Source organism: Scylla paramamosain, chromosome 31 (genome assembly GCF_035594125.1).
Source record: "Scylla paramamosain isolate STU-SP2022 chromosome 31, ASM3559412v1, whole genome shotgun sequence".
In the NCBI taxonomy this organism is placed as follows: domain Eukaryota; kingdom Metazoa; phylum Arthropoda; class Malacostraca; order Decapoda; family Portunidae; genus Scylla; species Scylla paramamosain.
In genome coordinates, this window is record NC_087181.1 from 4,413,085 (window position 1) to 4,426,686 (window position 13,602).

Genomic DNA, 13,602 nt, shown 5'->3' on the forward strand with positions numbered 1-13,602 from the left:
GGTAGAGCACGCTTTCGTTTGTAAGCCAAGGGAAAGTAAGCGTCTTTCCTCCTCAGACCCTCACTAGCGCAAGGATTAGCTGTGTGCCGGGGAGTGCTGGTGAGCCGTGAGTAATGTTCACTCTTAGATACACGTGCAATGTAATGTATCTCCCTGTCATTATTTTTGTTAATATTTATTATTATTTATTATGTTTATTATATTGATACTTGTTTTTGTTTTTTTCCTTCCTTCCTTCCTTCCTTCCTTCCTTCCTTCCTTCCTTCCTTCCTTCCTTCCTTCCTTCCTTCCTTCCTTCCTTCCTTCCTTCCTTCCTTCCTGCCTCCCTGAGTGCCTGCCTGCCTGCCTGCCGTCACCCTTATATTCCTGTTTTTCATTTTATCCTTCCTTTTCTCTGTTATATATATATATATATATATATATATATATATATATATATATATATATATATATATATATATATATATATATATATATATGTATATATATATATATATATATATATATATATATATATATATATATATATATATATATATATATATATATATATATATATATATATATATATATATATGTATGTATATATATGTATATATATATATATATATATATATATATATATATATATATATATATATATATATATATATATATATATATATCTCTCTCTCTCTCTCTCTCTCTCTCTCTCTCTCTCTCTCTCTCTCTCGGGAGTTCGTTGATGAATTGGCATGTTCTCATGACTCTCTACCAGTATTTATTGGTGTTTCATCTTTTTCTATCCTGCATGAGTCTGCTCCCGGGAATTAGGTATGGTAGTTGTACGGTGATAAATAATATTTCAGTGCGACCTTTGCAATATTTTCCTATATCTATGAAAGCTTTCGTTACTGTGGAGCGTGGCTCGAATATTATTATTGTTTTTTTTTTAATATAAATATTTTCGTTATATTTGTGAAGGACATTTTTGTTTATGCGCTAAGAAAGAAAGTGACCATTTAAATCCCGAAGTTTAATTTCATTTGTATAAAGAAGTTTAAATTAGAGAGCGAAATGAAGAAGGACTCCTTAACGTGTGGGAAGTGCCTGCCAACCTACTATGGAGGGTGTGCTGCGTAAATCATGATTGTATAGGAGCGTGATGTAACCTGTTCACACTGATACCACTTACAGACAAGCCTTCAAGTACCTTGGTATTTCGTAGTAGTGGTTTAAATAATGTTTTGACTTGTTTAGATAATCATCAGAGAGAGAGAGAGAGAGAGAGAGAGAGAGAGAGAGAGAGAGAGAGAGAGAGAGAGAGAGAGAGAGGGGGGGGGGGGAGGGGGACAGGTAGGCAGGAAGGCAGACGGGCAAACAGACAGGCAGGGAGGCAAGCAAGCAAGCAAGCAAGCAAAGAGGCAGAAAGACTAACTTGCGGGGAAAGAGGTGGATGGACATACAAAAAAGAAAGAAAGAAAGCAGGCAGACAGACAGGGTGACAGGGAAATAGTCAGGCTAACTTGAAGAGGATAGGCAGGCAAAGAAGCAGGCAGACAGGCAGGCAGGCAAAAATAGAAGGCAAGGAAGCAGACAGACAGACAGACAAATAGACAGAGGGACAGATGGATGTGCGGGCAGGCACAGACATGGACAAAGTAGTTTTAAATAGCGGCAGAAACTGGAATATTTCATTACAATGAATATATTTTCACAATTTTTTTGTAAAATACTTTAATAAATAGTTTACCGTGCCCTGCAGTGAGTACTTAACCAAAAGTCTAACTGAATTAGTCAGTGGGATATTAATACAGCATAATGTTTGCACAATATAAACGTATGCCTCTTCCGTCACTCGTATATTCTTTCGTGATAACAATTACTGTAAGCGAAGAAAATGCAAACATAGTGACCTAACTATATTTTTATCTCATGGCCTCGTATTTACGGTATGCCATTTTTCGTGCACAATACGTAGTTGTCATTGATTTCCTAAAACTACTAAATATACCAGAAGACAGACCTACTGACCCATACTCGTAAATATTGTTCCACTCGTAATGTTACACCACACGCACACACACACACACACACACAACATTAATACAAATAGATGCGCTGCAACAAAGCAACAGAGATTGGGATGCTCATTCTTACAGAGCATTATAGTGAACATGTGAGGCAGAGATAAACAGACAGACGCAGACAGACAGATTGATTTACAACACTTAGTAACATGTACTTGTTATAAGCAATTCTAAGTGACCATTACTTTCCCGTTCATTCCCATTCATTGAAGCATTTCAGTGTTGAGACGCAAAGGTAGTGTAAGTGTTGAGGCAGCGGTGGTAGTGGCCCCTTCACCTCGCAGCGAGGCAGGAAGGGGAGGCGAGGGACACCAGCAGTGACTGGCCTGAAGGCGCCTTGCGTCCCGCCTCCTCTGTGCGACCCTCTCCCTTGATTGCCTTCATGCATCAATCGCAGCATGACTTGTGCTCCTCCTCTTCAGTCTCACTTAACTACCACCTTCATATTCTAGACACCGCTGAATGTTGGCAAGCTTTACATTTATTATTTTTGCTTCTTTTTATTTTCTTATTTGATCTTGTTATATATGTAATGGTGTTTGTTCGTTTTATTTTGTTGCAGCTGTTGTGCATATATAACATTCTCAGCGTTTGAAGTGTGTTCTGTTTTCAGTGTTGTTTTCCATGTATCCATGTGTTCTTGCTTGGAGGAATTTGACACGTTTTATTTATGACATTTCGTGTTTTTGTTCAGTATTTATTCTTTCCTCTTTTGTTCATGTGTATGTTGTTAACTCATGCAGTAAAGGATTTCTGGTGGTTCTGTTTATGATGATTCATTTTTAGCTCTTATTAGAATAGTGAAGCTGCATCACTTTTTTATGTGGATGTTTTGATATTTTCAGGAAAGGATGGCAGGTGGTGCCGCGGTGAACACTCCCAACACATGCAGGAGGAAAGTGAGTACCTGCTTCATTACATCATGTGCCCTCTATTTTGATCTCGCTGTTAAACTTTTTTTTTTTATTCATGTCAACGGAAACCTGTCACTGTTGCCTGCCTTTCTCCTGTCAGCTTCCCACGAATCTGTGAAGGAAAGAAAGGATGTGCTTCCATGGTATCGTGTCAGTAGTGTTATCCATTGAAGGATTAGTTTAAACCTTTTTCCAATGCGTTGTTTTTGTCTCCCATTTTTCTGCCTTCCTAGGGTATATATATGAAAGAAGACAGAATGTAAATTTAGTCTATAATGTTCATTGCAACATCTTACAGGGAAAAAAGTCCTTTGAGGATTAACCGAGAATCTTTTTCAAAACTATAATTTTTGTATTCCAGTCTTCGTGTGCTTATTTTAATTTATGCATAGAGAAAAGAAGGATACGAAATCATATGTTTTCTATAATGGTGTCATCTTTTTGGTATAAATATTTACTTAGAGATTCAATTGAAACCTAACAATTAGCAGTCATTTTTGCGTTCGTTTTATATATATATATATATATATATATATATATATATATATATATATATATATATATATATATATATATATATATATATATATATATATATTTATTTTTTTTTATTGTATGTACGTATATATGAGTGAAGAAAGGAAAGATGCACTTACAAAAAACTTTCCACAATAATGGGAATATTCACTTGAGGTCTTTTTTAGGTAACAAATATCAGATCTTCTAGTTTATATGTCTATTTATCCTTTAGTGTGTTTTACCGTTATGTAGATTAATACTATTTTGCACGTTATGATAAAGTGTCCTTGGAAACTATTACTGTAACACATTTCATTTAGTGTGAATTTGGTTTCCACGTAAAAAAGAAAAAAAAACTCTCCTTCTATGGAGAAAAGATATTTATATTTTCTTTGTTCAATTGGTATTGATATTATTTTTAACTCTGATTTCCCGGGAAGCGCCACCACCATGATATTTGTGACCTAACCTAAGGTAACTTTTTAGCGTCATAACCTTTGTTGCAGCTTTATTCAAGTAAAATCAAAGAGAGGAAAGCTTGTATAGTTCTGTGAAGTGTTCTTATTTGTCTCTGTGTGTGTTGATTGTCGCCTTGAAAAGTCAAGGTGACGTGGGCCTTGATGACTAGAGCCGGCCCACACTATTTGTCTCCCTTTTTTTAGAGGCTCGTCGTTGTAGATTTCTGAAAATATTAGTTTTCCTCACGTTTTTATTTTCCTTGTCAGCGAATGAAAGATAATTCATGATTTTCTTAATCATTTAGTAACGTATTTAATATCTTTGGAGGGATCATTCCCGTAGCGGAGCGAGGGGGCTCTATTTTTGTTACCGCACATCTGTACACCCCACCGCTCCCGCCTGGCCCTGGAGGGCACAACGATGATTTGGCCAGGAGCACCTTTTGATGTCCATCGTATATAAAAGTTTCGATTTTTTTTTCGGAAATACTTCTTGGTAACTTTTGAAGGCGTATCTTTGTTATTTTATTTAATTTCTTCGTCAGAGTCACCTTTTTTTGCTGTATTTTGCATATTTCGATTTATCGGCATGTGGGCGAAGGTTTCTGCCTCGCAACTCGCGCAACTATCGCCTCATCACTACAGATCGAGCTCGAGTGCACAAAATGCGCCAATTATTTGCCATAACTCACTTCATATACGGGAAAGGGTTGTGGGAAGAAGGTGTTGTGAGGAGTAAACATAGGAGAAATGAGTTAAATCTAGAAAGGTAGCTAGCTCAGGGAAGGTGAGAAATAGCTTAAGTATTTACCACACAAAATGTAGCAGTATTTTGAATAAAACAGAGTTGCTTAGAAGAATAGTGTGTGTAGAGAAATTTGATATCATTGCTTTAACTGAAACTTGGTTAGATATGTGAGGAAAAGTATTTAATCCAGAGGTCAAGATAGATGGTTATACATTGTTCTATAAAGATAGGGAAAACAGGAGAGGAGGAGGCGTCGCGTTATACGTTAGGGACACATTACAGTGTTGTATTAACAGTAGATTTAAAACAGATAGGAAAGCAGTAGTAGTACAGCAATGTACAGTAGTGGGAGTAGTGTACAGATCACCGACCAGTACAAAGGAAATTAACACCTCACTGTGGCAGGAAATAAATAGAGCAGGCAGGCACAGTCAGGTATGTGTGGTAGGAGATTTTAATTTTAGGAATATCGACTGGAGTCTGATGGTGGGTAACAAGGAAGCAAAATTTTTTAAGGTAATTCAGGATAATTTTTTAAAACAGGTAGTCGTAGAACCCACAAGGGGGAATAATATTCTAGATTTAATTCTTACTAACAGGGAGGAAGCAGTCACGCAGGTAGAGGTTGGAGGACAGCTAGGTAACATTGACCATAGGGAAATTAGATACAATTTAAAATGGGAAGAAACTTTTAGAAGCAATAACACTAGTAAAATACCTGACTTTAGGAGAGCAGAATTTGAGGAATTAAAAAGGTACCTCCAAGGAGTTGACTGGCAACGGATGAAGGGTGAGGTCAGGTCCGGGACGGAGTTGAGAGAGATAAGGCAAGATGTGAGAGGTGAGGTGAGGTGTGAGGGTGTAGGACAAGAGGAGGTAAGATGTGTTCCGAAGGGGCGGAGGAGAGAGGGAGGGGTATATGGGTGTGAGTATGGTGGAATGTCAGGTCATGCTGAAATGAGAGAGGTGAGGTCGAGGCGAGTAGATGAGCGAGTAGAGAGGATGGTAGGGGCCGAGATGAGGGAATTAGGTGAAGTAAATGTAGATGAATTGTATAAATATTTCGTAGATAAAGTTCATACAGGTCAGTTAGCATATATCCCGTATAGGGCAATAAGATCACAGAAAAATTATCCTAAATGGATGACTGCTAGGTTAAAACATTATATAGGGTGGAAGAGAAGTATATATAAGACATTAAGGGCAGGTGAAGAAGTTTTAAGGTCACAATATAATGAATTAGTTAGAACAGTCAGGAAGTTAACGAGGAAAGCTAACGGCAATTATGAATTAAGTGTAGCCAGCCATGTGAAGACGGACCCCCAAGGGATTTTATCACGAATAGAGGACGAAGAATAAGGATACTATAGGTCCATTACAGGCAGCAGATGGGGAACTGGTTAGTTCTGGGGAGGAGATTAGTAAAATTCTGAATGAGTATTTTTCATCTGTCTTCACCCAGGAAAACATGCAGGATATGCCAGATAGTGAACATATGTTTAGAGCAGATGAGAATGAGAAGATCACAGATATTTCCATAAGTAGAGAGATAGTGGAACAGGAGATAGATAGGCTAAAAAAAGTTCAAGACACCAGGACCAGATGAAATATATCCCAGAGTACTTAAGGAATGCAAAGAGGTTATTAGTGAGCTGTTAGTCTCTGTCTTTAGGAAATCACTTGAGTCAGGTGAGGTACCAGTAATGTGGAAGCAGGCTAATGTAGTACCCATCTTTAAGAAAGGAGATAAAACTTTAGCGTCTAACTATAGATCTGTCAGCTTAAATTCAGTTATAGGTAAAATATTAGAGTTAATAAGAGCGAGGAACATTAGGGAACATTTAGACAAACATAACTTGATAAATTAATCACAGCATGGCTTCACGAAGAAGAAGTCTTGCATGATAAACTTATTAAGTTTTTACCGTAAAGAGTACGAGGCAGTAGATAATGGTGATAGTTATGATATCTTGTATCTGGACTTTAGTAAAGCATTTGACAAGGTACCCCATGAAAGGCTCCTGAGAAAGGTTAGGGCACACGGGATAGATGGGAAGGTGTTAGGCTGGATAGGGTCATGGCTTAGCGACAGGCGAGAAAGAGTTGTAATAAACGGCTCGAAATCCGAGTGAGGCCATGACATTGTAATCAGTGGGGTGCCACAGGGATCAGTATTAGGGACATTGTTATTTCTAATATATATCAATGCCTTGGTTAGTGGAATTAGTAGTGATGTTAGTAAATTTGCGGATGACACAAAGATAGATTAATTAGATCAGAAACGGGTGCCTTCGCCTTGCAGGCAGATTTAGGATGAATGAATGGACGGACATATGGCAAATGCAATTTAGTATCAATAAATGTAAAGTACTTAGCGTAGGTAGAGGAAACCCACACAGTAGGTACACATTAAACGAACAATCTCTGGTAGTTACAGTGTACGAGAAAGATTTAGGAGTTATAGTTAGCTGTGAACTCCGTGTAGGAAAATAATGCATAGAGGCTAGAAACAGGATAAATAGGGTACTAGGACTAGGTTAGGTTAGGTTAGGTTAGGTTAGGTTAGGTTAGGTTAGTAATAGTAATAGTAATAGTAATAGTAATAGTAGTAATAGTAGTAGTAGTAGTAGTAGTAGTAGTAGTAGTAGTTTAGTTTTTAGTTTAGTTTATTGCCATATCACCAGTATATACAATGAACAGTTATGTACAGGTATTGTTGAGGCATTAGTCTGCTGAGCTAAGCTCTTAAGCAGACATGACATAGATTAATTACAGTAATACATGTTTCCATGACGGCAATAGGTAATAAATTAAGATTAATAATTATATTACAAACAATTTAAGACAAAAACTTACATCCTACAGACAATCATGACATTAATAATCACACCTTTCCATAAAAAAAAAAAGAACTGCATTTGACATTATTGTGCATTAATTGATAGACTTTGCAATTTATGAAAATGTTTTTTAAGTTTACTTTTGAATATATTGAAATTAGTTATAGTCTTCAAATCATCAGGTAAAACGTTCCAACACGTAGGTCCAAAGCAATGTATTGAAAATTTATACAATGTTGTTCTATGTTGTGGACAAATCAAGTTGATATTATTTCCTCTAGTTCCTTGGCTATGATGAATATATCTAAACAATTTCCTGGTACTCCTAATTTCATTTAAGTCATTATAAACAGATAAAAGACAAAAGTATTGCAATAGGTAATCAAATTTCAGTAATTTCAATTCAGTGAACAAAAACTGTGTGGAATCATGTTTTCTTTTGAATGTAATGGTTCTTAAAATCTTTTTCTGCATTACAATAATTTCTTTTACAACTGAAGGCCATGTACAACCCCATAATGATAAACAATATATAAAATGAGGATAACATAGTGAGTAATATAGATTTTTCAAGGCATCAATTGTTAGGTTACGACGAATTTTGTACAATACCCCACAAATTTTTGACAATTTCAAACAGAGTGACTGTATATGGTTTTTCCAGTTTAAATTCTCATCAATTAAAACCCCTAAAAATTTTGTACATGAAACCCTTTTCAATTCACATCCTTCCATATAAACTGTCCTCATTCTATGTTCCACAGATCGATTTTGAAATAATATATAATTTGTTTTTGTAACATTTACCTTTAATTTGTTAGCAGATACCCATTTACTAATTTTCTCTAATTCAGTATTCAAGGCAGTATGCAAATTATTTAAGTTATCATCATGTAAAAGAAGATTTGTATCATCGGCAAATAATACATAATTAAATTTTTCAGAGGCATTAGAGATATCATTTATATATGTCAAAAAGAGCAATGGGCCCAGTATTGACCCTTGAGGAACTCCTGTGTGAATAACTTTTAGTTGTGATGATTTTTTATTACAGTATACTGATTGTTTCCTATTAGTTAGATAACTTTCTAATAATTTTAATGGTGTTCCTCTTACTCCACTATTGTAGAGCTTATCAAGTAAAATTGCATGATTCAGTGTATCAAAGGCTTTCGAAAGGTCTAAGAATATGCCTGCTACATAACGTTTCCTTTCCAAATTACTGTAAATTTTACTTGTAAATTGCATTATGGCTTTTTCAGTTGACATGTTATTACGAAAACCGAACTGATTATTTGATATTAGATCAAAATCTTCCAGGAACCTCCTTAATCTTTGAACAATAGCTTTTTCAAATATCTTGCTAATAGATGGTAATATAGATATTGGTCTATAATTATTTTCATCGTCAACATCACCCGACTTAAATATTGGAATCACTTTAGCTATTTTAAGTTTGTCGGGAAAACAACCTTGCTGAAAACAGAGATTAATAATGTGGGTCAGAGGTATATCAATGTACTGTGATGTAATCTTTAGCAGTCTAGGTGGAATTTCATCATATCCTGGAGCAGTGTTTGTTTTTAGATTGCTTAAATACATATTTATTTCTTCTCTAGTAACAGGGCACAAGTAAAGTGAAATGTTTGCAGGATTGTTGAGAAACTGACGGTGGGAATTTTGTGGTGTAGCTGTTTGTTGTTGTGAGGATTCAGTCTTTTTCAGAAAGTGATCATTAAAAACATTAGCAGTGTAGTCATTATTATTTTTCAATTTAATTTCAATTGTACTTTTATTGTTATTTCTTCCCAATAGACTATTTAATGTGTTCCATATCGATTTACTGTTTCCTTGTTGGTTCTTAAGTTTATCCTGATAGTATTTGTTTTTTGCAACACGCAGCAAGGTTACTAGCTGGTTTCTATAGCTTTTATATCTTGGCCCATATGTCATTGGCCATTTTGATGCAAGTCTTTCGAGTCTGTGTTTCTCCTTTATGCTATTTCTTAATGCAGTAGTAATGTAAGGATTTCTGCTGTGTTTATCAACGACTTTAACATTCTTTACTGGAAAACAAGAATAAAATTTATGTCTATATAACGCATAAAATTTCTCAAATGCATCGTTTGCATTATTTTGTATTTGATATTTCGAACCAGTTTTCATTTGCTACTTGTTCAGTAAATAAACTTATATTCCTGTCTGAAAAAATTCTTTTTTCTACGAATACATCAGCATTTTCTTAAACTGTGAATAAACTGCAAAATGATCTGATACATCAGTATAAATTATGTAATTATTTATGTTGTTTCCAAAATGAGAGGTCCAAATATGGTCTATTAGTGAAGTGCAATTATCAGTTACTCTTGTAGGTTTTGTTGTCAATGGAAAACAACCATGTGAATACATCAAATTCATAAATTCTCGCACTCCAGGTTCATTTGTTTTTAGTAGATCTAAATTCCAGTCTCCGAGAAAATAAGTTTCACTGTATCTTTTTGTCGCTGCAATATCAAAAATTTTCTTTAATGCATTGAAAAAATCCTGCAAATTCCCCTTTGGTGGCCTATAAACAGATGCAAACAAATTGGTGTTCTTACCTCTACTCACTTCCACACATATACACTCTAAGAACTGTTCCATTAAACAACACTCCTTTATAATACAAGACTTGTGTATACTAGAAACATATATACACACACCTCCTCCTTTCCTGTCTCTGTTCATTGTAAACATGTTGTATCCTTTTAACTGATATAAGTTTTCTATATTACTGTCAAGCCTGGTCTCTGAGAATCCCATAATATCAACACTGTTTTCCTCAGGCAAACACTGATCAGTTAATATTTGAAGATTACTTGCTAAGCTTCTTATATTCATACTTAATACAGAAAATACATCAGTTTCTTTCAGTTTTGTTTTCAGATCATCTAAGTAAATGTATTTTGAAAATTTCTGAGTAATGTTATCTATATTAAAAATCAAGGCATCGTTGATAGTACAATTAATCTCTTGTTCTAGGTTGAGCGGATTAAATAAAATCTGGTCTAGCCCATTAATACACAAATAGTTCCTATACACTGTGTCACTGCTATTTAGTCTTTCCAACTCGTTATTACTGATGGAATGAAATGGTAGATAGCTATTGGCAGCCATTGTTCAAGTGAGTGACATTACTTTACTTTCCTAGGGATTCACTTCTTCACACTTCTTTTTGGATTTTTCCTGTTCTCCTGGGGCCGCAAGCTGGAAGCTCGTGCGGCAGGCGAACCAGCATGGTCGGTTGGCGCGGGGAGAGGTGGGAAAGCTTGCGCCCCACCACTCTGTTCCACCTTACCAACCCTCTCGCCAGCAGTGCCACCCACAGCAGAACCATGCCTAGCCACGGCTCCCATTGCTGAATCATCGTGTAGTGAGCGATCCTCGATTGCGGCTGTAGCCCCACGTTGATGGTCTTGGCTGGAGACAGAGGAGTCTTGAGCTTGATGTGGCTGATTTTGTGCTATCCTAGTGTCAAACCTGTCCCTTATGATGAGTTTTGTATGCCTATAATAGGCAATTTTCCCCTGTGCCCTTGCCTGTTTCATCAGCGGAATTTGAGCGTTCTTGATAGTTTGTGAAGCAGCGCATAAGTCATCATTAAGGTAAACATTGGTCCCTCGCAGCTTCCTCGCACTCCTCATGACCGCCTCTCGATCGCAAAAGCGGGAGAAACGCGCCACGATAGGACGAGGCTTGCCGTCTCTGCGTTGTCCTACCCGGTGGGCCCTTTCTAACTCCAAACCTGGCATCTGCATCTTATCCTTCAGTAGGGAAGACACCACTGCCGCTGTCTGCTCCCAGGTTTGCTCACTGCTCTGCTCTTCCACACCGCTGATTCGAATATTGTTCCTTCTGCTATAGTCCTCCTGGCAGTTGATGCGGTCTTCCATGTCTTTGATCTTGATTTGGGTGGAATTAATATCTTGAGAGAGCTTATCTATTGTAGCTTTGTTGGCAACACGTTCTGCTTCATAAGTTTTGATACTTGTTTTGAGTGAGTCAATTTCTTTTTGACTAAACTCAAGGCTGGCAGTTAGATCTGAGACATTGTCTTCAAGTTTATGTACTCTCTCTGTGAAGCTTTTCACCACTACATCCATGGCATTCTTATATGCCCTCTCCTGCGACTCAAGCAACTTTGTAATAGTAGCTGAATCCATAGTGAGGTGGCGAAAGATGGCAACTGAGTGTGAGATATGCTTCGTGACGTCAAATCAGCACTGCGCATGCGCAGAACTCAGCCAACGGGTCGAGGGGGGGGTTTAGAACTGTGATTCAAATGTCTTACTATATATCAGTTAAAGTCCAAACACCCCTACTCTCTCAACTCTCTACAATGTTGGCTGGGTACTTAAGTGACTTGTGTAGGTAGTCAGACGTCAGTAGATGATCTGGTATCCTTACAATGCAGGATTACTTGAGGAGCTCCTTGTTTGTTTTGTAAACACAGCCGCCATGTTCTAGTAGTAGTAGTACTACTACTACTACTACTACTACTACTACTACTACTACTACTACTACTACTACTACTACTACTACTACTACTGCTACTACTACTTCTAGTAGTAGTAGTAGTAGTACTACTACTACTACTACTACTACTACTACTACTACTGCTACTACTACTACTACTACTACTACTACTAGTAGTAGTAGTAGTAGTAGTAGTAGTTGTTGTTGTTTTTGTTGTTGTTGTCGTTGTTGTTGTAGTAAAGAGCAGGATTATTATCTGGAGTGACACCAATTCAGTTTTTGTATAATTTGTATTTTCTTACTATTATTCCACACCTTGTCAATCCATGCAAGGAAAAAAAAGAAAAGCAAAAAAAGAAAACGTATATTAAAAAAGTGAGAGGCAAGACCAGCAAGTGAAACACGCCCTGCCTTCTCCATAGACTTGACGTGTTTACTGCCGCGCTTCCTGCCTGATAATTATACAGTCTTACGCTGGAGGCGCTTAATGTGGTGCATTTGTATGAGAGAATTTACTTTTTGCCATGAATCTCTCTCTCTCTCTCTCTCTCTCTCTCTCTCTCTCTCTCTCTCTCTCTCTCTCTCTCTCTCTCTCTCTCTCTCTCTCTCTCTCTCAGCTCGAATTATGATTTCAGTGAGTGGTTTAAGAACATATTCACATGTTATTCATGAGCCATCACATCCAGCAGCAGGCAGGAGGAGGAGGAGGAGGAGAAGGAGGAGGAGGAGGAGGAGGAGGAGGAGGAGGAGAAAAGAACACAAAAGAATACAAAGGAATGCAACGGAAGACCAAACCTTGAGTTACTGACGAGGCTGTTTGGATAATTATTCTACATTAACTATTATTGGGAGATACAGGATAGTACAGAAGGTTCCTCCCCACCAATCTCTCCAGCAGAAGCTGACAAGATACAGGAATTGATACCACGTGGTATAGAAAAACCACAGAGAACTTGAGAGAATAGTGAGGGAAAGAGTTGTGGTCTGTCTACTTTTGTTTGTGAGGGAGAGTGTAACTGCATGATAGTTGTGTGATGTGGTGTGTGCGTAGCGCAGGTGAAGGCACAGTTTGGTTGTTGAGGGGTGGTGCAGAATCCTTGCGTTGCGCTTTCCAGGGAGGCGGCAGTCAATCAGGCCACAGCTTCGGTCACTGTGTTTGTGTACCTTTCCCTTTAGGGCTGGATACACAGGTTATCGCCTGCAACTTTGACCTCTAGTTCTTAAAATCACAAAGTTGATCAATAACAGGAGAATGCGGACGAAGAAAATGAGGATTACAACATGTGATTACATAGGATAACCAAAACAAACACTCCCACAGGTCTTTACATATCGCTTTGGAATTAATTTAGATTATCTACCCTTTAGTAAAGTAAGCTAGAGCAGTGTATGACTGCCAAACCGACACGCCCTCGTGCTTGTGCTGGCGTGGGAAAACCATCGCGCTGTGTGGGAAAAACTAGCTGCGTTTTGATTGGAAAGAATGAAGTGAGATTCTATTATTATTCCTATGCAAAAAAAGGAGGAGGAGGAGGAGGA

At 37.3% G+C, this 13,602-nt stretch overlaps 1 protein-coding gene across 6 annotated transcripts in view; it reads left to right on the top strand.

Annotated features, from left to right (window-relative positions):
* LOC135116399 (uncharacterized) overlaps positions 1–13,602 on the top strand; it is a 294,907-nt gene that overhangs the window by 118,096 nt on the left and 163,209 nt on the right. For 4 of the 6 annotated variants that reach the window (XM_064033836.1, XM_064033838.1, XM_064033837.1 and 1 more), the window contains one exon: positions 2,915–2,968. The exons of the other annotated variants lie outside the window; for them this stretch is intronic. In XM_064033836.1, coding sequence (XP_063889906.1) covers positions 2,915–2,968 — 54 coding nt within the window. The remainder of the gene's footprint in view (positions 1–2,914; positions 2,969–13,602) is intronic. 6 annotated transcript variants of the gene reach the window in all.